Source organism: Tachyglossus aculeatus, chromosome 4 (assembly GCF_015852505.1).
Source record: "Tachyglossus aculeatus isolate mTacAcu1 chromosome 4, mTacAcu1.pri, whole genome shotgun sequence".
In the NCBI taxonomy this organism is placed as follows: Eukaryota; Metazoa; Chordata; class Mammalia; order Monotremata; family Tachyglossidae; genus Tachyglossus; species Tachyglossus aculeatus.
The window spans coordinates 133,238,951-133,265,276 of record NC_052069.1 but is presented as its reverse complement, the minus strand read 5'-3'; the positions used below and the strand labels follow the sequence as shown (position 1 = coordinate 133,265,276).

General features: G+C 44.6%; 1 protein-coding gene across 1 annotated transcript; it reads right to left on the bottom strand.

The window, feature by feature from the left end:
- Positions 1–1,349: 1,349 nt before the first annotated feature.
- Positions 1,350–20,712, bottom strand: LOC119927187. The gene is made up of 8 exons (XM_038745713.1): positions 20,706–20,712; positions 19,760–19,854; positions 18,261–18,399; positions 17,629–17,633; positions 11,720–11,840; positions 7,703–7,765; positions 5,267–5,408; positions 1,350–1,743 (listed from the first exon to the last, which is right to left on the bottom strand). Exons 1-8 carry the CDS (start codon positions 20,710–20,712, stop codon positions 1,350–1,352), a joined length of 966 nt encoding a protein of 321 aa, XP_038601641.1.
- Between the last annotated feature and the right edge of the window lie 5,614 nt (positions 20,713–26,326).

Sequence of the window (26,326 nt, the reverse complement as noted above, 5' to 3'; positions counted from 1 at the left end):
GAGCTCAGCCTACACACTTGGCTCCTCTGGCAGCCTGCTCACTGTGTCTTCATCTCGTCTGTCTCTCTGCTGACCTCTCTCACGTCCTGCCTCTGGGCTGGGGTGTCCTTCCTCTTCATATCCCACAGATGATTACTCTTGTCACCTTCAAAACATTTTGGATAGTGCAACTCCTCCAAGAGGCCTTCCCTGGCTAAACCCACATTTCCTCTTCTATCATTCCCTTGTGTCACCCTTGCACTTGAATTTATACCCTTTATTTACCCCTCCCTCAGCCCCACAGACTTGTGCAGATACTCGTAGTGTATTTATTTACGGTGCTCTGAGCACAGTAAGTGCTCAATAAATATTATTGAATGAATTTATATCAATAACTGTCTTCTGCCTTAGACTGTAAGCTTATTTTGTGCAGGGAACATGTCTACCAACTCTGTTATATTGTACCCTCCCCAGTACTTAGTACAGTGCACTGCAGCCAGTGCACTGCAATATGATTCATTGATTGGGTTTTTTTTCTCTAGTGCTGGATCCCATTGTAGGATTTCCTAATCAGAGAGCCTTCTAAGATCCTTCTAAATATGCAGTATCAAAATAAAAAATGTGACTTTATGAACAGGTCAGAGGTCATTTTTATTTTGAGGGTTGATATTTAAAGATATGACCTGGGTGATTTGTGGGTAAATTACCCCTGAAAAGCTGGTTTATTTCCACATGGGTAATGGGCAAATTGTTCCCTCTTGTATCATGTGGAACAGTCCCTGAAAGGATATTTACGAGCGCTTAGTACAGTGCTCTGCACATAGTAAGCGCTCAATGAATATGATTGAATGAATAAATGAATTTACATAGTGAGAAATTTGTTGCTTTAGTTGAAGGGGAGGACACACTTCTGGAAGGTTGGAAATAAAGGGCTTTTTTGGCATTATGGAAATGGCTTCCCATCTGTACTTTGAATCAGCACAAAACACATTTTGAAAACAAGGGAAGCAAGTATCATAGAGAGACAGTTGTTTTTATTTTAAATGAGCTATTTCGGTAAATGTGAAACTCTTGACGAGGAAAGTAAGCCTGGGGACTTCTGGTTGGGGAAGAGCTTCTCTCCTCAGCCAGACGCAGGGGCAAACATCCAGAAAGTGCCCACACATCATGGGGAAGGTGGACAAAATGACTGAGAGGAGATTCGTTTCTGTAATTAGGTCAAACAACACAATCAGCCCTCCTGGATGGGAAGAGGAAGGAAAAGGTGGAAGACACTGTACATGATCACATTATCTAGGTGCCTTTTGCTCCTCTCCATTGCTGTATGATGGTGGTGGTGATCAGCTGTGAGAAATGTTCTTTTAATTCTCCTACTCGGAATTGCCCTGCCCAGTTTTCCAAGATGGGGAATTTCTGTCTTCCACCCATCTGGCTTCATCTGCACTGCTTTCCCCCTGCAGATCTCCAGTATCACCAGGTTCCAGCACACTGACACTGCCTTCGAGTGAGGACTCATAAACTGTCTGAGATCTAGGACTTGTCATGGGGGTTTCACCAGTGCTTGTGCCATAAGGAGAATATTGGGCTTCTCTATAGGTGATGCTTGGTTGTGTAGCAGAAGAAGGTGATGTGAAGTCTCTCAGGGGAAAGTCTCCCATTCTTGAGCTGACATTAGACTGCATCTGTTTTTCTGCTACACTTTCACAACCTGAATTCAACTGATGGTTTTTGCAAATTCTGTACGTGTAATATTTCATCGGTATTCTGTAAAAAAATACACAGAAAATCATCAAAATTCCATACTTATGAATTCTCATTAAACCAAATAGATTTATAGCTTTACATTCAAACCTCCAGCTTCCACTGAAATAAGAATTCGACACACACACACACACACACACACACACACACACACACACACACTGCCATATAGACAATCACATAAACACACAAAGATCTATAAACACCCATAAACATAACCCTCCCACATCCATCCCCACTCTCAGGCCAACATTCACACAGCCACACAATGAAGCAGTCAAATATACAGGTATTTGCAAGCCATCCACGTGCTTCCATGTCCGCATGTATACAGACATATGCACTCGTATTCAATACATATATACAGCTATTCCACTTATAACACACTAGACTGTCAGTTCATTGTAAGCAAGGAAAATATTTATCAACTCTGCTATATTTTACTCTTTCAAGGGCTTGGTATAGTGCTCTGCACGCAGGAAGCATTCAATCAGTAGCACTGATTAATTCTTTTAGTGCTCATCCATGGTAACGTTACTGCAATTTAGGTAATGCTCTATTGAAATAGACTTTATTCACTGTTTTAAAGGCAGTCAAAACACATAGAAGTTTGAGAGGGGAGGAAGTGAGGTGTTTCAGTTAAAATATTCTGCAGCAGTATGTTTAAGGAGAAGCACAGAGATGAATACCAACCTTAATTATAGATTTATTAGAGACAAATGATGGCAGACACTCAATTTTGCTAGTGAAAGGTTTTTTTTTGCTGAATACAGTGTGTGAAAGAAATACCTAGAAAACAAAGTATTTAAATATGTATATATACAAAAGAAGAGCGAATGAATGAACAGAAGCATCTAATTTATAGTCTTTGATAGATATTTGCACTGCTATCATTAATTATCAATCATTTTTAACAGCATTTTTTGGGTCTACATTTTGGATCTTGCAAGCAGTATATCATTTGGGAAACTCTACATAGTGCACTTTCTCATAATTCATTCGTTTATTCATTCATTCATTCAATCGAATTTATTAAGTGCTTACTGTATGTAGAGCATTGTACTAAGCATTTGAGAAAAGACGACTCAGCAGTTATGAGTGACAATCCCTGCCAATAGCAAGCTCACAGTCTAGGCGGGGGGAGATGGCCTCAATACAAATTAACAAATATCAATATAAATAAATAAAATTACAGATATATACATAAGTACTGTGGAGTGGGGAGATTGGGGAAGACCAAAAGGAGCAAGCCAGGGAGAGGCAGAAGGGAGTGGGAGATGAGGAAAAGTGGGGTTTTGTCTGAGAAGGCCTTTTGAAGGAGATGTACCTTCAGTAAGGCTCTGAAGAGGCTGAGAGTAATTGTCTGGTGAATTTGAGGAGGAAAAGCGTCCCAAGCCAGAGGTTGAATGTGGATCAGGGGTCGATGGCGAGACAGAGAAGATCAAGGCACAATGCTTCAATATGTGTGGGTTAGGTTGTAGAAGGAGAGAAGGGAGGTGAGCTAGGAGGGGACAGGGTGGTGGAGTGCTTTAAAGCCAATGGTGAGTAGTTTTTGTTTGACATGGAGGTGGTTAGGCAACCACTGGAGAATTTTGAGGAGGTGAGGTACACGTCCTGAACCTATCTGTACAGAGATAATCCGGGCAGTGGAGTGAAGTATGGACTGGAGTGGCGAGAGACAGGAGGTTGGGAAATCAGCAAGGAGGCTGATGCCGTAATCCAGTTGGGATAGGATGAATGATTGTACTAATGTGGTAGCGGTTTGGATGGAGAGGAAAGAGCTGATTTTAGTGATTTTGTAAAGGTGAGACCCGAAAGGATTTGGTGACAGATTAGATATGTGGGTTGAATGAGAGAGAGAAGCCAAGGTTATGGGTCTGTGAGACAGAAAGGATGGTGGTGCCATCTAGAGTGACAGGAAAGTCCGGGAGAAGTCAGGGTTTGGGTGGGAAGATAAGGAGTTCTGTTTTGGACGTGTTAAGTTTGAGGTGATGGAAGGATATCGAAGGAGAGATGTCTTAAAGGCAGAAGGAGATGCAAGCCTGGAGAAAGGGATAAAGGGATTAATAGGGATTAAGAGTGTGAGCTCCATGTGAAACAGGGGCTGTGCCTAACCTCGTTATCTTGTATCTACCCCAAGGTTTAGTGTAGTGCCTGGTACATAGTAAGCACTTAACAAATACTATAATCAAAACCAATAAAAAGACAAATAAGCACGTCCCCTCTCACCCTGTGGTGGGTGGGGCCCAGGGAACATAACCCTTTAACAGAACACACATCTTTCCCCCAAAATCCACTCCTCAACTCTTTCCAATCTAAATCGATAATGCCAACAGACTCCATACTCAAGAAACATGAAATTTCAGTGTCATCCTTGAGGCTTCACCATTGCTCTGCTTTCACATGCAGTTTACCCCAATCCTGATAGTTCTTTAGGTTCAACGTCTCCTGGGTCACCCCTTTGACTTTGCCCAAACTGCTACCACTCTGGCACAAGCTCTGATCCTGCTACAACTGAATTATTGCATTAGGCTCCTTGCTTGTTTCCCAGTCTCCAGCCTCTGCCCACTTCAACCTGAACTACATGCTTCGGCAAGCATCATATTGTTGATGCATCTCTCTATCCACATCTTTTCTTTTCTCTAAAGTCGCCAATGGCTTCCCCTCTCTCTCTCTGCATAAAACAAATTAGACTTAAAGTTCTTCATCCAACCCCCCCAGGCCATCTGCATAGTACAGTGAGCCCTCAATAAATAGGATTGAATGAATGAATGAATCTTCTCCTTTTCCCACCGTTTCCCAACTTGTTTGATTTGTTCCTCTCAGGCTCACTTCTGGACATACGTTACTTGTGGCTCTCCAGCTCTGTCCCCTCACTCACACTGTTCCTCCAGATTGGGACTCCCTCCCCACATTCAAAGGCCTCCTACTTTACCACCTCCTCTAACAAGCTTTCTCTCATGAATCTCCCAGCACACCGAGCCACACAATTCCACCAACCAATTCTAGTGTTAACTAATTTATTCAATATCATTCTCAGTACTCATGTATATGTAGGCTCAATTATGTATTTTGACCACTCTAAGGGGGAATGACAAAAAATTGCAACTTCACTATAAGTTCCTTATATGCAGGGATCATAACATTCTATGATTCTGTAATTTTCAAGAATATAGTACAGAGCACCATACCAGGTGGGAGCTCACTAAGTGCTCCTACCATGTAACACTGGTGATTCCAGGAAACCTCTGGTTTGATGGCCTCTAACGCATGGTCCTGGCTGCAAAACCCCAGATTAGGAGGGAACTTTGGTTACTTCTCTTGGCATAGACTGGACTGATTCTCAAAAATGGGCACAGAACCCATAGGAATGAAGCCATCTTCGAAAGTTTCCAGAGTGGAAACTGAGCTTATGGGATCAGCTGTTACAGTAAGCAAAGTCAAAGCTGATTGACTGAATAGATGTTTCCCTTAAACTTCCATTAGCACAATGCTTCCCTTGGCAGTTGTAAGATGAAAAACCAACTCACTTCGTATAGAAAAAATCAGTATTTGGAAAACTGTAACTATGATCAGCAGGAATCCGATGGCTACCAAGCAGGCAAAAATGTCAGTCTTTAGGGTGTCCTGTGGGGAAGGTGGTTTCAAGTTTTTCTTTTCCAGAACTTCTAGAAGAAAATGTATAGGGAAGTGTTAGCCTTCTTGAGAAAATATTTTAATTTCTCTAATTTGGACAGGGAATACTTTTGAGAAAGAAAGCATAAGGATCCTGGAGAAGAGAAGTCTATGGAGTGGTGCTAAGTCCCTGGGAAGGTCCCATCATTGCTTGCTGCAGTCCCCATGACAATAAGAGAGGGTCTTATCTAGGGTGTAACAGAGAAGATGTATTGGTCCAAAATCCCTCTCCTTAGCCTCATATTCCCTTCAGTTGTGGCCAGGTCCTTACCATCTACCTGACAACTTGTATGTTGCCAACTTGTACTATATAAAAAATTGTACTTGTACTTCCCAAGAGCTTAGTATGGTGCTCTGCACACAGTAAGCGCTCAATAAATATGATTGAATGAATGAATGAAGGAATGACAACACTTTGGAAGTCACCAACAACACTCAGGTCTTTTTAAATTGATTCAGAAGAATATGACCAGACCCAACATGGACATTTATACCTAGTGCCAGCCCTAGATCTATGCCCCTGCAGTGTGGGGAACATAACTCATTATAAACTGAATGACCTATGGCAAGAGACCAATCTGACAGCTGATCTGTAAGCAGGAAGAAGACTTTTTGTAACCAAAATCCATTGCTAAATTTGAGCACTGGGCCCTGCTAATTTCTAAAATATCATTTTGGCTCATTGAATTCATAAATTTTATCAGTGTACCAAATAATTAAAAGCAACACTTTCAACATTCTCAATACATCTTAGTACTCCTATAGAACCGTATATAAGGCCTTTCCTGTAACAGTTAAAGAACCACAGCAAACTCTGTCCCACTCAATCAATCAATCATATTTATTGAGCCCTTACTGTGTGCAGAGCACTGTACTAAGCGCTTGGGAAGTACAAGTCGGCAACATATAGAGACAGTCCCTACCCAACAGTGGGCTCACAGTCTAGAAGGGGGAGACAGAGAACAAAACCAAACATATTAAGAAAATAAAATAAATAAAATAGATATGTACAAGTAAAATAAATAAATAAATAAATAAATAAATAAATAAATAAATAAATAAATAGAGTAATAAATATGTACAAACATATATACATATATACAGCTGCTCTGGGGAAGGGAAGGAGGTAAGATGGAGGATGGAGAGGGGGACAAGGGGGGAGAGGAAGGAGGGGGCTCAGTCTGGGAAGGCCTCCTGGAGGAGGTGAGCTCTCAGTAGGGCCTTGAAGGGAGGAAGAGAGCTAGCTTGGACGGATGTGCAGATGGAGGGCATTCGAGGCCAGGGGAATGACGTGGGCCAGGGGTAGACAGCGAGACAGGCGAGAACGAGGCACGGTAAGGAGACTAGTGGCAGAGGAGCGGAGGGTGTGGGCTGGACTGTAGAAGGAGAGAAGGGAGGTGAGGTAGGAGGGGGCGAGGTGATGGAGAGCCCTGAAGCCGAGGGTGAGGAGTTTCTGCCGGATGCGCAGATTAATTGGTAGCCACTGGAGATTTTTGAGGAGGGGAGTAACATACCCAGAGCGTTTCTGGACAAAGACAATCCTTGCAGCAGCATGAAGTATGGATTGAAATGGGGAGAGACACGAGGATGGGAGATCAGAGAGAAGGCTGATGCAGTAGTCCAGACAGGATAGGATGAGAGCTTGAACAAGCAGGGTAGCAGTTTGGATGGAGAAGAAAGGGCGGATCTTTGCAATGTTGCGGAGCTGAGAACGGCAGGTTTTGGTGATGGCTTGGATGTGAGGGGTGAATGAGAGAGCGAAGTCGAGGATGACACTAAGGTTGCAGGCTTGTGAGATGGGAAGGATGGTAGTGCCATCAACAGTGATGGAAAAGTCAGGGAGAGGGCAGGGTTTGGGAGGGAAGACAAGGAGTTCAGTCTTGGACATGTTGAGTTTTAGGTGTTTTAGTTTTAGTATTACTCATTCTGTAATAGAGATCTAGCCAAACCAAGGACTGTAATCAGAGGAAAATATCGGCTTTCTTGTAGCGTATCCCACACAGTACATTTATGTTGACAAGATTCAAATGAAAAGCTCAAATCAAGGGTGACCACTAGAATGCAGACAGCAACGGCTTCCTAAATCAAAACCTTTAGCAAGATCTTCAAACCCAGCAGAAGCAGGATTGTAATTCCCTTTGGCTAAATGGAAAACTCACCGAACTACTCCATTTTTACACAGCTTAATGTGTCATTTTCACCCCATGAAAATTGTGTCTATGTGGGGATACTTAAGAAAAGAAATCAGAGATGGAGACAGAAGAAGAAAAACAGGGGACATATTTACCTTCAGGAGCTTTAACAAATTCAAAGCAGATGGCATCAACTGTTACAGCTAATTTCGTTGCTGTAAAGCGAAACAGAAATTGGTAAATCAGAATAAGCCTCAGGCATATTTTTTCATTACCACAGGAGATGGTGAACAAACATGCACAAATGTATATTGTCCAATGGCATCTTCCCTCAGTAATTCCTGCTTGGAATGTGTCTGTCAGCTTCACCTGAGCCAGGATGGATAAGTTGATTGAAAAAATGTCACTTGTCATTGGACAATGCTTGTCACCTTGTGAAAATGCTACAGAATATTTTCTTCTCCCTGAGCTGGTGTGAAGGCTCAGGGACAGGAGGTAAGCAAGTCATGGATCAGGCCCAGGATAATAGTTATTCTTAAACCCCTGGTCTCTGTCTCCTGACCCCCCAGCAGTCTTCTCTCTGTGTGATCTCTCTGACCCTACCAGGAAAAGAGGAGATGAAAGAGTCAGGGAGTCCAATTTGCAAAGTGTGTTTTTCAGGCCTGCACATCACCAAAGGAAGGGTTTCTAAGAAAGTGATTAGGCGAGGGGGAAATCTCTCAATATATTGAAGAGTTAATTCCTAAAAAATCAGCCCCTCTGAAAAGATTAGAAAATCAGTATCTTGATAAGCAAAGTTATGGAAGTGAGGTGGAATTTAAGCAGTGCACTACAAACTCAAGGCATCATAAAGGCCCAAACAAACATGTTGGATTTCAATGCAGTGTTGCACTTAATTACTAGTCCAAAGGGGGAAGTTGCTATGTGCTAAAGCAAAGCTCATGTACAGAACAAAGCAAAAGAAATGTAGACCCACAAAAAGTAGAGTGGAGTGCCAGTTGTGCATGGGCGCTTTGGCCACGGCCCCATGTCTAGAAAGGATCTCTCTGCCAAAGCGTCATTTCCTAACGTGAAAGCAGAGCAAGATATATTATTTCTGCAAAGTATGAATTGGGATTATGCCTAACTTTGAAAATTCATAACCATTATTGCTGCTATTATAATCAACATTACTCTCCTCTTTTCTATTATCATTGGTATTTCTGTCAGTACAAGGTTTGGCAAAAAATAAACCCTTAACAAGCAATAGAAGCATTTCCAATGGCATTGAAATTTCACAGTCCCTCAGGGTGTTCCCAACCTGGAAATGTCATGCTACATCGTCAAAAATGTCTTCAAGCAACTTGACTCAGAGACCCAATATTACACCCCACAAATAAACTATGTGTCCCACCTTTGAAATGGATATTGGTGCTGCCTTTTCTGAGAGACGTTCTTGACAAGGTTTCTCCTAAGGGTACAATCAAGTAGCAAATTTGGAAGAAGAGTGATATGGAAGTCATTTTGAGAAGGCCTACGTAGTTGTTGCTTTTAAGAATTTCTTAGTGGCTGCAATTCTAGGGAGAACTTAAGGAGCTCCTGAACCTGTAGCACCTTAGGTTAGGGTATACTTGGCTTACCTCCTGGAGATGGTGTGGCAGCCATTGGGAGAGCATTTGTTGGAGACAGGCTAGTAGGAAGAATCAAATGTTTAGCTCCCCTCCTGCTACTGTGCCAGCCCAGATCTCTAGAGGGCAGGGTAAATGGTCCTGAGAAGCAAGGAAAACATGGGATTGAGTGAGAGGCTGAAGGGAGCTTTATTTCCTGGCAAGGAAAGCCCGGGCCTGGAGAATAGGCATTGAGGTTGACGGGTGCAACAGTCAATGCTGGGGTACCCTATATGTATGGGGAATACTGAAAAGAGAAGGAGAATGGGATGGAACAGGCAACTCCTAGTAGTAACACAAACATTCAGGCATCTGGACCTACACAACAGTAAATAGAAAAAAAAAGGAGGTTGGGATCAGGACAGTTATAAGCACAGCAAAGAGGGACAATAGGGCTTCAATGAAGAATAGACAATCTCAACACCACCAAGGAAATTACCGAAATTAGTAGGAAACTTTCCCCCAGACAATCATCCCTAGGCAGTCATACTTGCTGAAGTAGCCGTGACTCTTTTGCAGGAACAGTGCAGCCCCGAAACTGTGGACACCCTGAAATATTCAAACACACCTCAAGAACATTCATTCAATCGTATTATTGAGGACTTAATGTGTGCAGAGCACAGTACTATGCGCTTGGGAAGTACAATTCAGCAACAGAGACAATCCCTGTCCACAACAGGCTCACAATGTAGAACATCTGGAACCATTCAGACTGACGCCATAGGCGTGGATGTCCACCTACTGGGCTCCCTGGGGATAGATAAGGAGTGTTGACGGGTTTTGAGCCAATGGTCTTTACTGGCTCACCTATACACTAATGTAGGGACTTTGGCCCACAGAGCAAACTGCATTGTTGTGCAGTTCTTGTTGCATGGCTCAGTGACTAGGGCACGGACCTAGGAGTCACAAAGTCATGGGTTCTAATTCCAGCTCTACCACATGTCTGCCGTTTGACCTTAGGCAACTCACTTCACTTCTCTTCATCTGGAAAATGGGGATTAAGACTTTGAGCCCCACATGGGGTAGGGACTATGTCTAGCCCATTTTGCTTGTATCCATCCTGTTCTTGGTACATAGTAAGCGTTTAACAAATACCATGCCCCATACCAGTGGGCTGGCTGTCTGCTGTCAGGTTAGCCAAATGGGATTCAGGCAGCTCAAAATGTAATAGACTGTAATAGACTCTTCTAGACTGTGAGCCCACTGTTGGGTAGGGACTGTCTCTATATATTGCCAACTTGTACTTCCCAAGCGCCTAGTACAGTGCTCTGCACAGAGTAAGCGCTCAATAAATACGATTGATTGATTAATAGGAATGCCTTGTGCTTCCATTCATCATTCTGTTGCCACCCTCTGCTGGGTTCTCTTATCTGCAAGTTGTATTTTTCAAGCCTGCACATTGCAAGAGGAAGTTATTCTGAGGAGGTGATGCGGGGGATTCTCATAATATATCCCAAAACATTAAAAAGAGAAGAGCTAAAACCTGAAAATCAGCCCCTGAGTTAAGCAAAAAGGTGCCTCACTTCCATAACTTCGAAATAATAGAAAATAAGAGTTTATGATGTCCCAAATTTGTATTGCATTGCATAAATGTCCAAACAAGAATGTTGGATTTCAGTGCAGTTGTGTAATTACTGAGAAGGTCAAAGGGTGCAGGTACTATGTGCTAAAGCACAGCTACTGGACAGAAGCATGGCAAAGGAAATACAGGTCTGTACAGAATTAGGTGGAGTGTCAGGTGTGCATGGGACTTTCACTCACGGACCCATTTCTGTATAGAATCTCAATGCCAAAGCGTTATTTTCAAGTGTAAAGTGGAGCAAAATATACTATTGTTTCAAAGGAAAAATTAGGATTGTGGGTAACTATGAAAATCTGTATCCATTATTGCTCCTAATCATATGCTCTACTCAAAATTATTCTTCTCATTTTTGTTATCATTGTTATTTCTGTCACTTGTTAAGGGAATAGCCTTTTGCCAAGCATTGTGCTAAGTAATATAAATAGGACCAAGGACTTTGAACCCTCACCCAAATTTACACCCCCAAAATAAACCACAAGCATCCCAGCTTTAAGAGAGGTATTGACACAGACATCTTGGAAATAAGGTACCTGGGAGTGATTTTTCAAAAGGGTACCTACCATCATGTGGGCATTTGGGATGAAAAGGGACATGGTAGCCACTTGGACAAGGCTGGGTGATTGCTATCTTTAAAAGTTTCCTCTAGTTCCCTGGTGAGGGCCTACTTTGCCTCCCTGATGGAGAGAATAATAATGGTGGCATTTGTTAGGGCTTACTATGTGCCAAGTACTGTTCTAAGCGCTAGGGAGGACACAGGTAATCAGGTTGTCCCTCATGGGGCTCAGAGTCTTAATCTCCATTTTACAGATGAGGTAACTGAGGCACAGAGAAGTTAAATGACTTGCCCAAAGTCATACAGCTGACAAGTGGCCGAGCCAGGATTAGAACCCATGACCTCTGACTCCTAAGCCCGGGCTCTTTCCACTGAGCCTTGCTGCTTCTCAATGGAGATGATCCGGTATCCAGTGTAGGAGTATTTGCCAGAGGCAGCCTAGAAGGAAACGAGATAAATTTAGCTCTCCTCCTGCTATTGTACCAGTCCATATCTCCAGAGGGGATATAGTACTGGAAAATGGAGAAAGAATAAGACTGAGAAATAAGTTGAAGGGGTTTCTCTCCTCTTTACCCTGGAGTGGGAAGCCTGGTCCAGAAAGACAATGCAATATAAAGCCCCTTCCCATCATGTCCAGATTCACTCAGGGCAGATTTGCATCCTCTGGGTGATCAAGGGGTTCTGTCCAACTCTGCTAAGACACTTGACCCACGCTTTCCAGGCAGCAGAGGAATAACTCTGCACAGTCTAAGAGGAGAGAAGAAATCACTTAGAGCTTAAAGACAGAGGAGCAAGAGGAGCAGAAACATCACATTGAGTTCATAATGTTCAGAGTATCAGGGCCCTGCTCCAGTAGTCCAGCAAAATTGGAGGAATATTCAAACTTCCTGGGGATGTGGGTCTTTTTCAAACAAGATGGCCCAGATAGTCAAACCTTGTGGCTCATATGTCTTGGGGTCTGGAGGTCATTAAATGTTAGTGATTTTTACCTTCAGTAGCAACCGTCACTGGAGAAAATCCTTCCCCAGAAGAGGAATGGAGTTTCCCCAGAATCAGAAAACCTGAGCTGTAGGGAAGAACTGCTCTGCCTGGGAGAGGGTTGTCCCACGTAGGGATAATAGTGTTAACACCCACTTTACAGATGAGGGAACAGGCACAGAGAAGTTAAGTGGCTTTCCCAAGACAAGTGGCATTATCAGGATTAGAACCCACATCCTCTGACCCCCAAGCCTATGCTCTTTCCACTAAGGCACATTCATTCATTCAATCGTATTTATTGAGCACTTACTGTATGCAGAGCACTGTATTAAGCGCTTGGTAAGCACAGATTGGCAACATATATAGACGATCTCTACCCAACAATGGCCTCACAATCTAGAAGGGAGAGACAGACAACAAAACGAAACATGTAGACAAGTGTCCAAACCATCAGAATTAATAGAATTACAGCTATATGCACATCATTAACAAAATAGAGTATTAAATATGTACAAGTAAAATAAGTAGAGTAATAAATCTGTACAAATATATACAAGTGCTGTTTGGAGGGGAAGAAGGTAGGTCGGGGGGATGAGAAGGAGAGGAAAAATGGGGCTCAGTCTGGGAAAGCCTTCTGGAGGAGATGAACTCTCAGTAGGGCTTTGAAGGGAGGAAGAGAGCTAGTTTGGTGAATGTGTGGAGGGAGGGCATTCCAGGCCAGGGGTAGAATGTGGGCCAGGCATCGATATCAGGACAGGCGAGAGCGAGGCACACTGAGGAGGTTAGCGGCAGTGGAGCAAAAGGTGTGGGCTGGGCTGTAGCGGGAGAGAAGGAAGGTGAGGTAGGAGGGGGCGAGGTAATGGACAGCCCTGAAGCCGAGAGTGTGGTGTTTTTGCTTGATTTGTAGGTTGACAGGCAACCACTGGAGATTTTTGAAGTTGGTAGTGACATGCCCAGACTGTATCTGTACAAAGATAATCTGGGCAGCAGCGTGAAGTATGGACTGAAGCGGGGAGAGACAGGAGGAAGGGAGATCAGAGAGGAGGCTGATGCAGTAATCCAGTAGGGAAAGGATGAGAGATTGAGCCAGCAAGGTAGTGGTTTGTATGGAGAGGAAAGGACAGATCTTGTCGATGTTGTGGAGGTGAGACCGGCAGGTTTTTGTGACGGATTGGATGTGTGGGGTGAATGAGAGAGCGGAGTCGAGGATGACACCACGGTTCATTCATTCAATCATATTTATTGAGCGCTTACTGTGTGCAGAGCACTGTACTAAGCGCTTGGGAAATACAAGTTGGCAACATATAGAGACGGTCCCTACCCAACAGCGGGATCACAGTCTAGAAGGGTTGTGAGCTTGTGAGACAGGAAAGATGGTAGTGCCATCTATAGCAACGGGAAAGTCAGGGAGAGGACAGGGTTTGGGAGGGAAGATTAGGAGCTCAGTATTGGACATATTGAGTTTTAGATGGCGGGCAGATATCGAGATGGAGATGTCTTGAAGGCAAGAGGAGACACGAACCTGAAGGGAGGGAGGGAGAGCAGGGGCAGAGATGTAGATTTGGGTGTCATCAGTGTAGAAATGATAGTTGAAGCCGTGGGAGCAAAGAGTTCACCAAGGGAGTGAGTGTAGATAGAGAACAGAAGGAGACCAAGAACTGACCCTTGAGGAACCCCTACAGTAAGGGGATGGGAGGGGGAGGAGGATCCCGCAAAGGAGACTAAGAATGAACGGATGCAGAGGTAAGAGGAGAACCAGGAGAGGATGGAGTCTGTGAAGCCAAGGTTGGATAGCGTGCTGATAAGGGGGTGGTCCACAGTGTCGAAGGCAGCAGAGAAGTCGAGGAGGATTAGGATAGAGTAGGAGCCATTGGATTTGGCAAGAAGGTGGTCACTGGTGACCTTTGAGAAGGGACTTTCGGTGGAGTGTAGGGGATAGAAGCCAGATTGGAGGGGGTCTATGAGAGAGTTGGAGTTCAAAAATTCGAGGCAGCGGGTGTAGACGACTCGTTCTAGGAGTTTGGAAAGGAAGGGTAGGAGGGAGATAAGGTAATAACTGGAAGCGGAAGTGGGGCCAAGAGAGGGTTTTTTATGATGTGGGAGACGTGGACATGTTTGAAGGCAGAGGGGAAGGAACCAGTGGAGAGTGAGCAATTGAAGATGGAAGCTAAGGAGGGGAGGAGGGAAGGGGCGAGAGTTTTCATAAGATGAGAGGGAATGGAGTCCAAAGCACAGGTGGATGGAGTAGCACTTGAGAGGAGGGAGTATATCTCATCTGAAGATACTACTGGGAAGGATGGGAGAGTAGCAGAGAGAGTAGGGAGCGCGGGGGATGGAGAAGGGGGAGGAATGACATTGGGGAGCTCAGACCTGTTGGAGTTAATTTTACTAATGAAGTAGGAGGCCAGATCATTGGGGGTGAGCGATGGAGGAGGGGGAGGAACAGGGAGCCTGAGGAGGGAGTTAAATGTTGGAACAGCTGACGGGGATGATGGACATGAGTGTCAATTAGCGAGGAAAAATAGTTTGCCTGGCAGAGGAGAGAGCAGAGTAAAGGCAGGATAGGATAGATTTAAAGCGAACAAGTTTGGCTTGCTGTTTAGACTTTCGTCCACGGCGTTCAGCAGCTCGGGCATAAGAGTAAAGGAGGTAGACAGTGGCAGTGATCCAAGGCTGTGGGTTCGTGGTGCGAGAACGGTGAAGGGAAAGGGGAGGAAAGGATCAATGTAACAACATCAGACATACTTTCTTCTGACTCCATGAGCTCTGACCCTGCTTCAGATCTTGTCTATATCCATTTGTTAGAATGATACATCTGCTGCTGGGGAAACTGAATCTGTCAGCCAGTCAGCCAATCATATTTATTGAGTGCTTATTCTTTCATTCAATCGTATTTATTGGTTACTTACTGTTTGCAGAGCACTGAACTAAGTGGATGGGCTTATTTTGTACAGACAACCGCATTAAGCTCTTGGGAGAGTGTGACATATAGCAGACACTTTCCCTGCCCACAACAATCTTAAGTTAACTAATTAATAATGGTATTTGTTAAGTGCTTACTATGTGTGAGGCACTATATTATGCATTGGGGTGGATACAAGCAAATCGGGTTGGACACAGTCTCCGTTCCATGTGGAGCTCACAATCTCAATCCCCATTTTACAGATGAGGTAACTGAGGCACACAGAAATAAATGGAAGGAGCGTGGCTTAGTGGAAAGAGCATGGGCTTGGGAGTCAGAGGATATGAGTTCTAATACCACCTCTGCCACTTGTCGTTTTGTCTGACCTTGTTTGACTTGTCTGTCTGTGTGACCATAACTTCTCTGTGCCTCAGTCACAACATCTGTGAAATGGGGATTAAGACCGTGAGTCCCACGTAGGGCAAACTAGTTATCTTGTATCTACCCCAGTTCTTAGAACAGTTCTAGATATATAGTAAGTGCTTAACAAAAACCATTATTATTATTATCGTTATTATTAAAGTGACTTGCCCAAAGTCACACAGCAGGTAGGTGGCAAAGCCAGGATTAGAATCCATAAAGTGTAGAAGGAGAGACAGACACTTATACAGATCAATTACAGAGATACATAAGTGCAGTCAGAATTGGAGGGGGAATGAGTAAAGGGTGCAAGTCAGGGTGATGCACAATGAAGTAGAAGAATAGGAAAAGAGGGCTTAGTCAGGGAAAGCCTTTTGGAGGAGATGTGCCTTCACTAATAATAATAATAGTAATAATGGCATTTGGTAAGTGCTTACTATGTGCAAAGCACTGGTCTAAGCGCTGGGGAGGATACAAGGTGATCAGGTTGTCCCACGTGGGGGTCACAGTCTTAATCCCCATTTTACAGATGAGGGAACTGAGGTACAGAGAAGTTAAGTGACTTACCCAAAGTCACACATCTGACAAGTGGTGGAGCCGGGATTTGAACCCATGACCTCTGACTCCCAAGCTCGGGATCTTTCCACTGAGCCTCGCTGCTGACCCAATCAATCAAGTTGGACACAGTCCCTTTTCTACATGGGGTTCACACTCTTATTCCCCATTTTACAGATGAGGTATCTGAGGCAGGGAAATGGTGCCCTTTCCCTTTCCACTGAGCCACACTGCTTCTCTAATGATTTGAAGGTGTGGTGAATATTTGTCCAGTTGATGTGAAAGAGGGCGGGCATTCCAGGCCAGAGGCAGGTTGTGAGGGAGAGGTCAATGGAGAGATTGTCGATCTTAAGGTACAATATGTAGGCTGGCATTAGGAGGAGTAAAGTGTGCAGGGTAGGCTGTAGGAGAACAGGCAGGTGAGGTAGGAGGGGACAAGCTGATGGACGGCTTTGAAGCTGATGGTAAGCCGTTTCTGTTTGCTGCCCTGATCATTTTTCTACAGAAAACGTTCAAACTATGTTTCCCCACTCATCAATAACCTTTTAGGGGTTGCCCATCCACTTTCGCATCACAATGAAGCATAGATTGGAGTGGGGAAAGAGAGGAGGCTGGGAGGTCGGCAAGGAGGCTGATACAGTAATGACTGCGAGTTAGGAAAAATTATTGGATAAACATGGTAGAATGTGGATGGAGAGGAAAGGGCAGATATTAGTGATGCTTAGTAATGAATCCAAGTGCCTTCTTGATTTGGCTAATTCGAGTGCAAAATGCCTGTAAGGACTCAGCATGGAACATTTTGGGTTGGGCTGGGGTGTGCCAGGCTGCAAATGTGGGTTGAATGACTCCAGGCAGACCCTACCCAGGCCAACAGAGTCAGACTTCTGTCTATTCTGGTACCAAGGGGTTAGCTTTTCTCCTCAGCCCCACACCAGCTGGACGTATTTGCTACCTGTCACCAGCTGCGTGGCATAAATCTGTCACAACTGTACATTTCTTTCCTTTACTTGGCTCCACCATTGCCTTGTTTCCTCCATCTCCATGTTCCCAGGTACTACTTCCTTACAGTTTTATTCCGGGCATGCCTGTTAAACACTCCCTCCCTCCCCCAACCCCATCCGGTTCCCTGAAACCTTTCTCCATGCCTTCCTCTTTCAGTTCATTCATTCATTCAATCAATTGTATTTATTGAGCGCTTACGTGTGCAGAGCACTGTACTAAGCACTTGGGAAGTACAAGTTTGCATCATATGGAGACGGTCCCTACCCAACAACGGGCTCACAGTCTAGAAGGGGGAGACTAACAACAAAACGAAACAAGTAGACAGGTGTCAATACCATCAGAATAAATACAATTATAGCTATATACACATCATTAATAAAATAAATAGAATAGTAAATAAGGACAAGTAAAATAGAGTAATAAATCTGTACAAACATATATACAGGTGCTGTGGGGAGGGGAAGGAGGTAGGGCAGGGGGGATGAGGAGGAGGAGAGGAAAAAGGGGGCTCAGTCTGGGAAGGCCTCTTGGAGTAGGTGAGCCCTCAGTAGGGCTTTAAAAGGAGGAAGAGAGCTAGCTTGGCGTATGTGTGGAGGTAGGACATTCCAGGCCAGGGAGAGAACGTGGGCCGGGGGTTGACGATAGGACAGGTGAGAACGAGGTACAGTGAGGAGGTTAGCGATCCATTTCATGCCTCTCAAGACAGTAACGCCTGACCAGAGGGGCGCATGTTTGACAAAAACATCAGGTAAGGCAAGTTTAAGATTTTGGAGTGCAGGTCCAGCACAAAGCTGAGGAAGTATTCCTCTGTGCCTTGGACAAATCAATCATTTAGCATTAGGATTTTAATGTGCAGGAGACATTTAGGCCATAAGGAGGACTCACCTTTTCTCCTGCCTTAAACGTGGGAGAACCCAAACGCCACATCCCTGTCCTTCTCACCTCTCCTTTACCGTCTCCATGGTTCACCAGCACAAGCCAAAGAGCATCTTCCTCCCTCCTGCACAGAGGTTCTGGAAGAGGTGATAAAACCTTCCCAGAGCCCATTTCCCCTTTCCCTCAATTTCTGTCATACCTGGAGTGTCGGGTGGGGGCAGGGTTTGGGCCTTCCCCCAGCCATAAAGCTGCGAAAGAACGACGAAGATCAGAGTGAATGCTGCTTGGTCTGTAGAGCATTTGCGGGTGAAAACGGAGGCCAGCCGATTCACCATCTTCTACATGGGAAACTTCATGGAGAAAGAGCAAGGGCACCCCATTGCAAGGTAATAGTCTCCATGACTCTGTTCCGTTGTAAAACACACGGCGTTGTGATGTCACCAGGCTCCAGAGGATGGGAGTGGGGCCGTTAGTTGAGGAGGGGTGAGTCAGCGCACAATTTTCTGTGATTAGAAAGATGGCAGTTTGGGCTTTGGTTATGATTCCCTTGGCAGAGTGAACCTGACCCTTGCCATCTTCTCCCCCATAAACATGCCTTCCCCTCCAGCTGTGGAAAAAATATGTAGGAGGAAGAAAATAATCCAGCTGAATATTTCATTTTCTTGTATTTTACCTTAGATTTGTTCCTTTTTATGATTAAAATAAAGCCTCCTGTATCTTGTATGCTCAACCTGGGGAAAACTCCATTAATGTAATCTTTTGAAACCAGTTTTCTTTTTCATTCTGCAAATCCAGGTCTTCCCCTTATTCATGCACTAGTCCTGTCTCTTCTGGATCAGTTCCACATCAACCAGGCTGAAATAACTTCTTTTTTAAGTGATTAAACTTTGTTCTCAACTTTAGTGAATTCACCAGAAACGTAGATCCACCCTGTTCTTCCTTGCTCAACTCTCTCTGTTGCCTCAATTTTCTTGGCCCCTCTCCTACGCACCTGTATTGCCTTCCTTTCTCTCCAGTTTCCCACAACTCTCTCTGTGCTACACCTATTTTTGCACCTATTATTTTATGCTGCTCCCAAGATTGATCAATCACTGGTATTTATTGAATGCTTACATTGTGCAGAGCACAAAGTATTAAGAGGTTGGGAGGGTACAACGCAATGGAGTTTGTAGACAAGTTCCACAGTGAGCCCACAGTGAGCTAACAGTCTAGAGTGGGGAGCAGACATTAACACAAGTAAATGGTTTGTAATATATAATTTATAGATGTGCACATAAGTGCTGTTGGGCAGAGAGTGAGGTAAATATAAACTGCCTAAAGTTTGTAGAAACAAGTCCACAGACAGGAGGGAGAGGGATCTGGGGAAAAAGAAGGCCTATCGAGGGAGATATGACCTTAATACACTGAACTTGCTTTGGCCTAATAATAACAATGATAATAATAATAATAGCATTTATTAAGTGCTTACTATGTGCAAAGCACTGTTCTAAGCGCTGGGGCGGTTACAAGATGATCGGGTTGTCCCACGTGGGACTCACAGTCTTCATCCCCATTTTCCAGATGAGCTAACTGAAGCACAGATAAGTTAAGTGACTTGCCCGAAGTCACAGAGCTGACAATTGGCAGAGTCGGGATTTGAACCCATGACCTCTGACTTCAAAGCCCGTATCCTTTCCACTGAGCTACGCTCCATCTCACTTCCACTTCCTCCAAGCATTCCTTCAACCACCTGGCCTTAACCCTCCGCATCTTTGCAACCCTGTGGGGGTGAAGACTGCAAGGAGTGGAAGAGGCTGAAACAAAGAGAGGTTTATAGGGTGGGGTGCTTCAAGGAATAGGGAGCTGTGCAGGAGGGGAAACTTTGGGGAATACCCAGGGTTAATTGGAGTAAGGATCTTTGATGATGGGGGCCTTATAAGAGGGGGGCCTTTAAGGAGGTGGGCAATCTTCACCGAGCTTCCTCTCCATCTCTTTCTCCTCCACCACTGCTTTCCTCTTCCCCGATCTCAGTCTGGTTTCCACTCACTCATTTGTCAAGCACAGGAAAGGTGGCAGGTGGCAGAGATGAGCTCTGCAGTGATGGCAGCAGTGCTGGTAGAGGGCGAAATGGAAGGTGAAAGAGATGGGGGACATGTGGGATGAAAAGGAAAGGACGAGGAAAGCCGAAAGCCACATAATCCCTTGGAGAGACGGAACTCAAATGGATTCTAATGGGGTTGTAGCGGGACTACCTTTGTGGAACTGGACAGGAAAGGGGGGTGAACACATAACTTTATTGGCTTCTAGAGGACGGACCCTTTAAAAATAGGGTCAGTGTAAAATCCATGGACGGCTTTTCAGCTAACTAATCGAGTTTCCTGTGGGAAATGCCAGGTGAAACTCAGTCCAGTCACAAATACTTTGGGCCTGAGAACATAAATGAAGGAGTTAATTCTAATGCTAGTGACTTTTGCAGCCCCTCACACTCTCTGTATCAGCCATGTTCTTCCTGGGACAGTGGGTGTGCCAGGCAAGGTTGCTGCACAGTGCTACATTCTAAGCCTATTTTTGGCCTAAGTGATTGGGCATAACGTTGACTCTGTATAGACTGTTAGATCAATAGGCAGTTGCCAGGGTTGTGGCTGTGGTAGACCTGTAGGCTCACTGTCCATGTTAGCCAGCTATTTTCAGATTTCTCTCAGTCTGTCTGCCGCACAAATGCTCTGAGAGATTCTTCAGTCAGGAACCTTCGCCAGAACCTAAGCGGGAAACACAGAATTTGGCTAATGCAACGTTCCCCCATGCCTGCACTGAGGTTCGGAAAGCCTGTGGTGGAGAAGGTGGGAGTCAGATAAATACGATACTGTTATAAATTCAACTTGCAATCTCTCTATAAATAATAATAATAATAATAATAATGGAATTCATTAAGCTCTTACCTGCCAAGCACTGTTCTAAGTGCTGGGGTAGATAATCAGGTTGTCCCACAGTCTTAATCTCCATTTTACAAATGAGGTAACTGAGGTACAGATAAGTCAAGCGACTTGTCCAAAATCACACAGCTGACAAGTGATGGAACCGGGTTTGGAACCCAAAGCCTCTGACTCCCAAGCCCGTGCCCTTTCCACTATACCAGTCTGCCTCTCAAGTGACTTTAATAGTCACTTGTCCTATCCAGGCTTGATTAATGGATTAACCTCCTTGCTGACCTCCCAGCCTCCTGTCTCTACCCACTCCAATCCATATTTCACTCTGCTGCTAGGATCAACTTTCTACAAAACCTTCCAGGACATGTTTCTCCACTCCTCAAGAAACCTGAATGGTTATCCCATCCACCTCCACATCAAACAGAAACTCCTCATCACTGGCTTCAAAGCAGTCAGTCACTTTGTCCCCTCTGACCTCACCTACCTTCTCTCCTTTTTTCATTCATTCATTCATTCAATCATATTTATTGGGTGCTTACTGTGTGCAGAGCACTGCACTAAGCACTTGGAAAGTATAATTCGGCAACAAATAGAGACAATCCCTACCCAACAACAGGCTCATAATCTAGAAGGGGGAAGACAGACAACAAAACAAAACGAAACAAGTAAACAGGCATCAATAGCATCAATATAAATAAATACAGTTATAGATATATACACATTATTAATAAATATGTGTACATATATATATATACACACACAAGTGCTGTGGGGCAGGGAGGGGATAAAGCAGAGGGAGTAGAGGCAGTGGGCAGTGTAGGAGCAGCAGAGGAAATGGGGGGCTCAGTTTGAGAAGGCCTCCTGGAGAAAGTGAGCTTTCAGTAGGGCTTTGAAGGTGGGAAGAGAGCCAGTTTGGTGGATGTGAGGAGGGAGGGCATTCCAGGCCAGAGGTAGGACATGGGCCAGGCGTCGACGGCGGGAGATGCGAGAACGAGGAACAGTGAGGAGGTTAGTGGCAGAAGAGTGCAGTGTGCGGGCTGGGATGTAGAAGAAGAGAAGGGAGGTGAGGTAGGAGGCAGAAAGGTGATGGAGAGCTTTGAAGCCAATAGTGAAGAGTTTTAGTGTCCTACTACAATCCAGCCTGCACACTTTGCTCCTCTATTGCTAACCTTCTCACTGTACCTCGATCTCATTTGTCTTTCTTCCGATCTCTCACCTACATCCTGACTCTGGCCTCGAATGCCACCCTCCACAACTCCAACAGACAATTATTCTCCACCACTTCAAGCCTTGATGAAGGCACAACTCCTCCATGAGACCTTTCCTGACTAATCAATCAATCAATCAATCGTATTTATTGAGTGCTTACTATGTGCAGAGCACTGTACTAAGCGATTGGGAAGTACAAATTGGCAACATATAGAGACAGTCCCTACCCAACAGTGGGCTCACAGTCTAAAAGTAGGAGAAGGACTAAGGACTAAGAGAACTAAGGACTAAGCCCTTCTTTCCTCTTCTCTCACTCCCTTCTGGGATGCCATGACTTGTTCCCTTTGTTAATCACCATCCCCCAGCTCAGAGCACCTATATCAGAGCTCTCCATATCAGTAATTTATTTATTTATATTAATCTCCCTCTACACTGTATGCTCATTGTGGGCATGGAATGTATCTGTTCATTGTTATATTATACTCTCCCAAGCAGTTAGTACAGTGCTCTGCACCCAGTAAGCCTTCAATGTATATGATTGTATGAACAAATTATTGTTTTTGATGATGATGATGGTGATTGTCGTGAGCCCCAACTGAGGTCCTGAGATCCTTGCCCTGCCTGGTCTCCCCCAGACTGCTAAAGATTCACCTCGCTTAGACTTCTCATCCCCTGGGATGAGAACCAAGGACGTCCATCATCGCCAATTTATGTCATGAGCTCCGACTGAGATGCTTGCTCTGCCTGGCCTCCCCCCAGCTGCTAAGAGCTCCCCCCACCCAGGCTCCTGCTCCCCTAAGATGAGATCCAAGGGTACACCTCACCCAGACCCTGAGATGAAATCCAAGGATATACCTCACCCATGGAGCAGCCCTAATTAACCGGGAGCTGCTACTGGGTCAGGCACTTACTAACCAGTTCAAGGTGACACGAAACTACCACCGAATACAGCAGAAAGTTTTTATTCCGTTCTTAGTCTAATTAGAAGGAGTATAATACATGCACACACACTCTCACACACACTTTCCACTGCAGTAAACATAGCTACCCCTCTGATTGTTTGCCCAACAGTTCTTGGGGGCCGCAGTAGGCATCTGAGTGCATTTCTTAGGTGGTTTTGCCACTGTCTGGGGGACCAGCTATTTCCCCCTTTTATCAGTTGTTTTGGTGGGGGGCACTATTGAGGGGGTGGGTCCTGATTCTCTGCTCCAGTTGCCTGCTCTCTCAAACTCATTACCAGGTGAAGTCAGGGGAAATTCCTGCCTCCCCCTGCCGGTTCATTGAGCAGTCTGTCTCTTGCTCAACAGCAGGGCAAATCAGCCCCTCCTAAAACTTCTCAACAAGAAAATTCAGTTTCTCCTCAAATTCCTCCTTTAATAATAGCAATAATAATAATGATGGCATTTATTAAGCGCTTACTATGTGCAAAGCACTGTTCTAAGTGCTGGGGAGGTTACAAGGTGATCAGGTTGTCCCACGGGGGGCTCGCAGTCTAAATCCACATTTTACAGATGAGGGAACTGAGGCATAGAGAAGTTAAGTGACATGCCCAAAGTCACACAGCTGACAGTTGGCAGAGCGGCGATTTGAACCCATGACCTCTGACTCCAAAACCCGTGCTCTTTCCACTGAGCCACGCTGCTTCCTTTGACATTGTTGCTCACAGGGTCAAAGAACAGTCTTATGAAATGGCTTCTCTATTACAAGGTGGATTCATTCTTGCTCACCCCAATGGTGATGGCATTTATGGGTCATTTTAAAGTTGTATGAAAATGTCAATAAACTATGATTTACTCTGAAGATGTTTCCCTGGGGCACTGCATTGAAAATACGAGTATGTTCATGAAGTGATAGTAACAACTGCGTGTCTACTGGGTGTACGATATTGTTGAATTAGGTGAACAACCATCCACTTAAATCATAGTATGAGCATCAATCTTGTCCCCTTCTAGACTTGAATTTCGTGTTCTACTCCATGGTATCCACACACAGGCCCCTTGCCTTTCACTCCTTGTTTAGAAAAGGTTATTGATTCTCCTAAATCGTCTGCAAGGGAAAGACCGAGGTACAGCTGAGAAGAGCTAGCCTCCACCACAACTCCCACCTGGGTTCGAAGGTTAGCGCTGATCGAGATGATCCAGGTTGGTTCTGGTGGGGAAGGACAGTAGGTGAACTTTTAAACCAAGATATGGTAATTTTCTTCATCCAGTTAGCAGACTTCTGAGGGGCAGAAACCAGTGAGCTGGGATAGAGACACACTGGATCAAACAGAAACTTCAGTAATTTACCGCCATCAGAGGGTCACATAGAACATTATCTATTCCACCCCTACCAGGGTCTCTTTAATAATGACAATAATAATAATAATAATAACAATAATGATGGTATTTGTTAAGTGCTTACTATGTCTCAAGCACTGTTCAAAGCACTGAAGTAGATAAAAGGTAATCAGGTTGTACCGTGGGACTCACAGTCTTAATCCCCACTTTACAGATGGTGTAACTGAGGCACAGAGAAGTAAAGTGACTTTCCCAAGATCACACAGCAGACAAGTGGCAGAGTCAGGATTAGAAACCATGCCCTTTGACTCCCAGCCCCGTGCTCTTGCCACTGAGCCATGCTGCTTCTCTGCTTCTCTTCTTTAGGGTAACTCAGTCACTTCACAGAAATAGCAGGAGCATTAACCATGAAGCAAAGTTTCCATCGTGGAACTGAAACTGAGACAAGCTACTGTAAGTGATATGAAGATAGACATGGATTAAATAATTTATAACGAGCCAAGGACTGTAATTCCATTGTGATGATGCTAGTTTTGAAAAAGTCACATGCCACCAATATTTGTTTATCATTTTCAGGGGCATTTGTTAAGCTCTTACTATGTGCCAGGCTCTGTCTAAATTGCTGGGATAGATACAAGACAATCAGGTTGGACATAATCTACCATAGCACTTAGTTTTACTCCCCATTTTACAGAAGAGCTACCTGAAGCACAGTTAAGTGGCTTGCCTGAGCTGGGCAGCAAGTACATGGTGGATCCAGAATCAGAAGGCAGGTCCCCTGACTCCTAGGACCTTGCTCTTTCCACTAGTCCATGTTACATCTAATGGCTGTTGCCTCCCTCTCCTTAAGAAGGAATAAATTTGATTAATAATTAATATTTAGAATATCATTAAATTCTAATATTTATGACACGGACTGTGAAATCTCTGGAAATGTCAGACACCGCTCCCTGATGCCCACCATTCCAGGAAAAGATGAACCCAGATCTCTCTCCACAATTACCTGCTGCTAATTGACTATCAGTGATGCCCATGTAGAGACAGGGAAACATCTGTGCCATATACTACTGCCCTGGGGACATCCCTGGTCCCACCCACGGCCCAGCTCTTCGAGGAGCCAGGCCTGGGTCTGTAGTGTCCATCTGACACTGCCACCCTCAGGGCCACACATGGCAACAGATGTTCCTTTGCCCCAGTGAGTTCAGGGACTGTGAAGAGCAGGAATGTAGAAAGAGCGATGGTAACAAAAGCAAATTTAAAATGAGCCACACTGGAAGGAGTTTGGTTGGCTTCAGAGTCTTTGCTGCTTGTTTTCTGGAAAAGGCATTCAGGTCCCAGCCTGACTACCCAGGGGGCTTGGGTGGCTGAGGACCCCTTTCTCTGAAGGCCCCCATCCCCCATTGACTGGGGGTTCTGGGGAGAGTCACCTGTCAATGAATCAGAAACTTAGGGGCACATGCAGCCAGAGGGAAAAGCATAGAACTGACAATCAGGAGATCCAGGTTCAAGCTTCAGCCTTGCCCCTGGCCTACTGAGTGACCTTGGGTATGTCATTAAACCCTCAGAGCTTCAGTTTCCTCATACATAAAATGGAGGAATAGGATCCCGGCTCTCAATCCCTTTTGGGTTGTGTGAACTTTTTGTGACATAGTATGATTGTGATCTCATTACTTTGTACCTTCCACAGAAAGAGTAGAATATTTATTGAGCACCCACTGGGTGTAACACACTATAGTGAGTACTTGAAAACATACACAACAAGCAACTGACACATTCTTTGCTCATGAGGAGTTCATTCTTCAATGGAGGAGACATACAAAAATATTTACAAATAGAGTAATCAAAAATTGAATATATAATTGAAGATATAT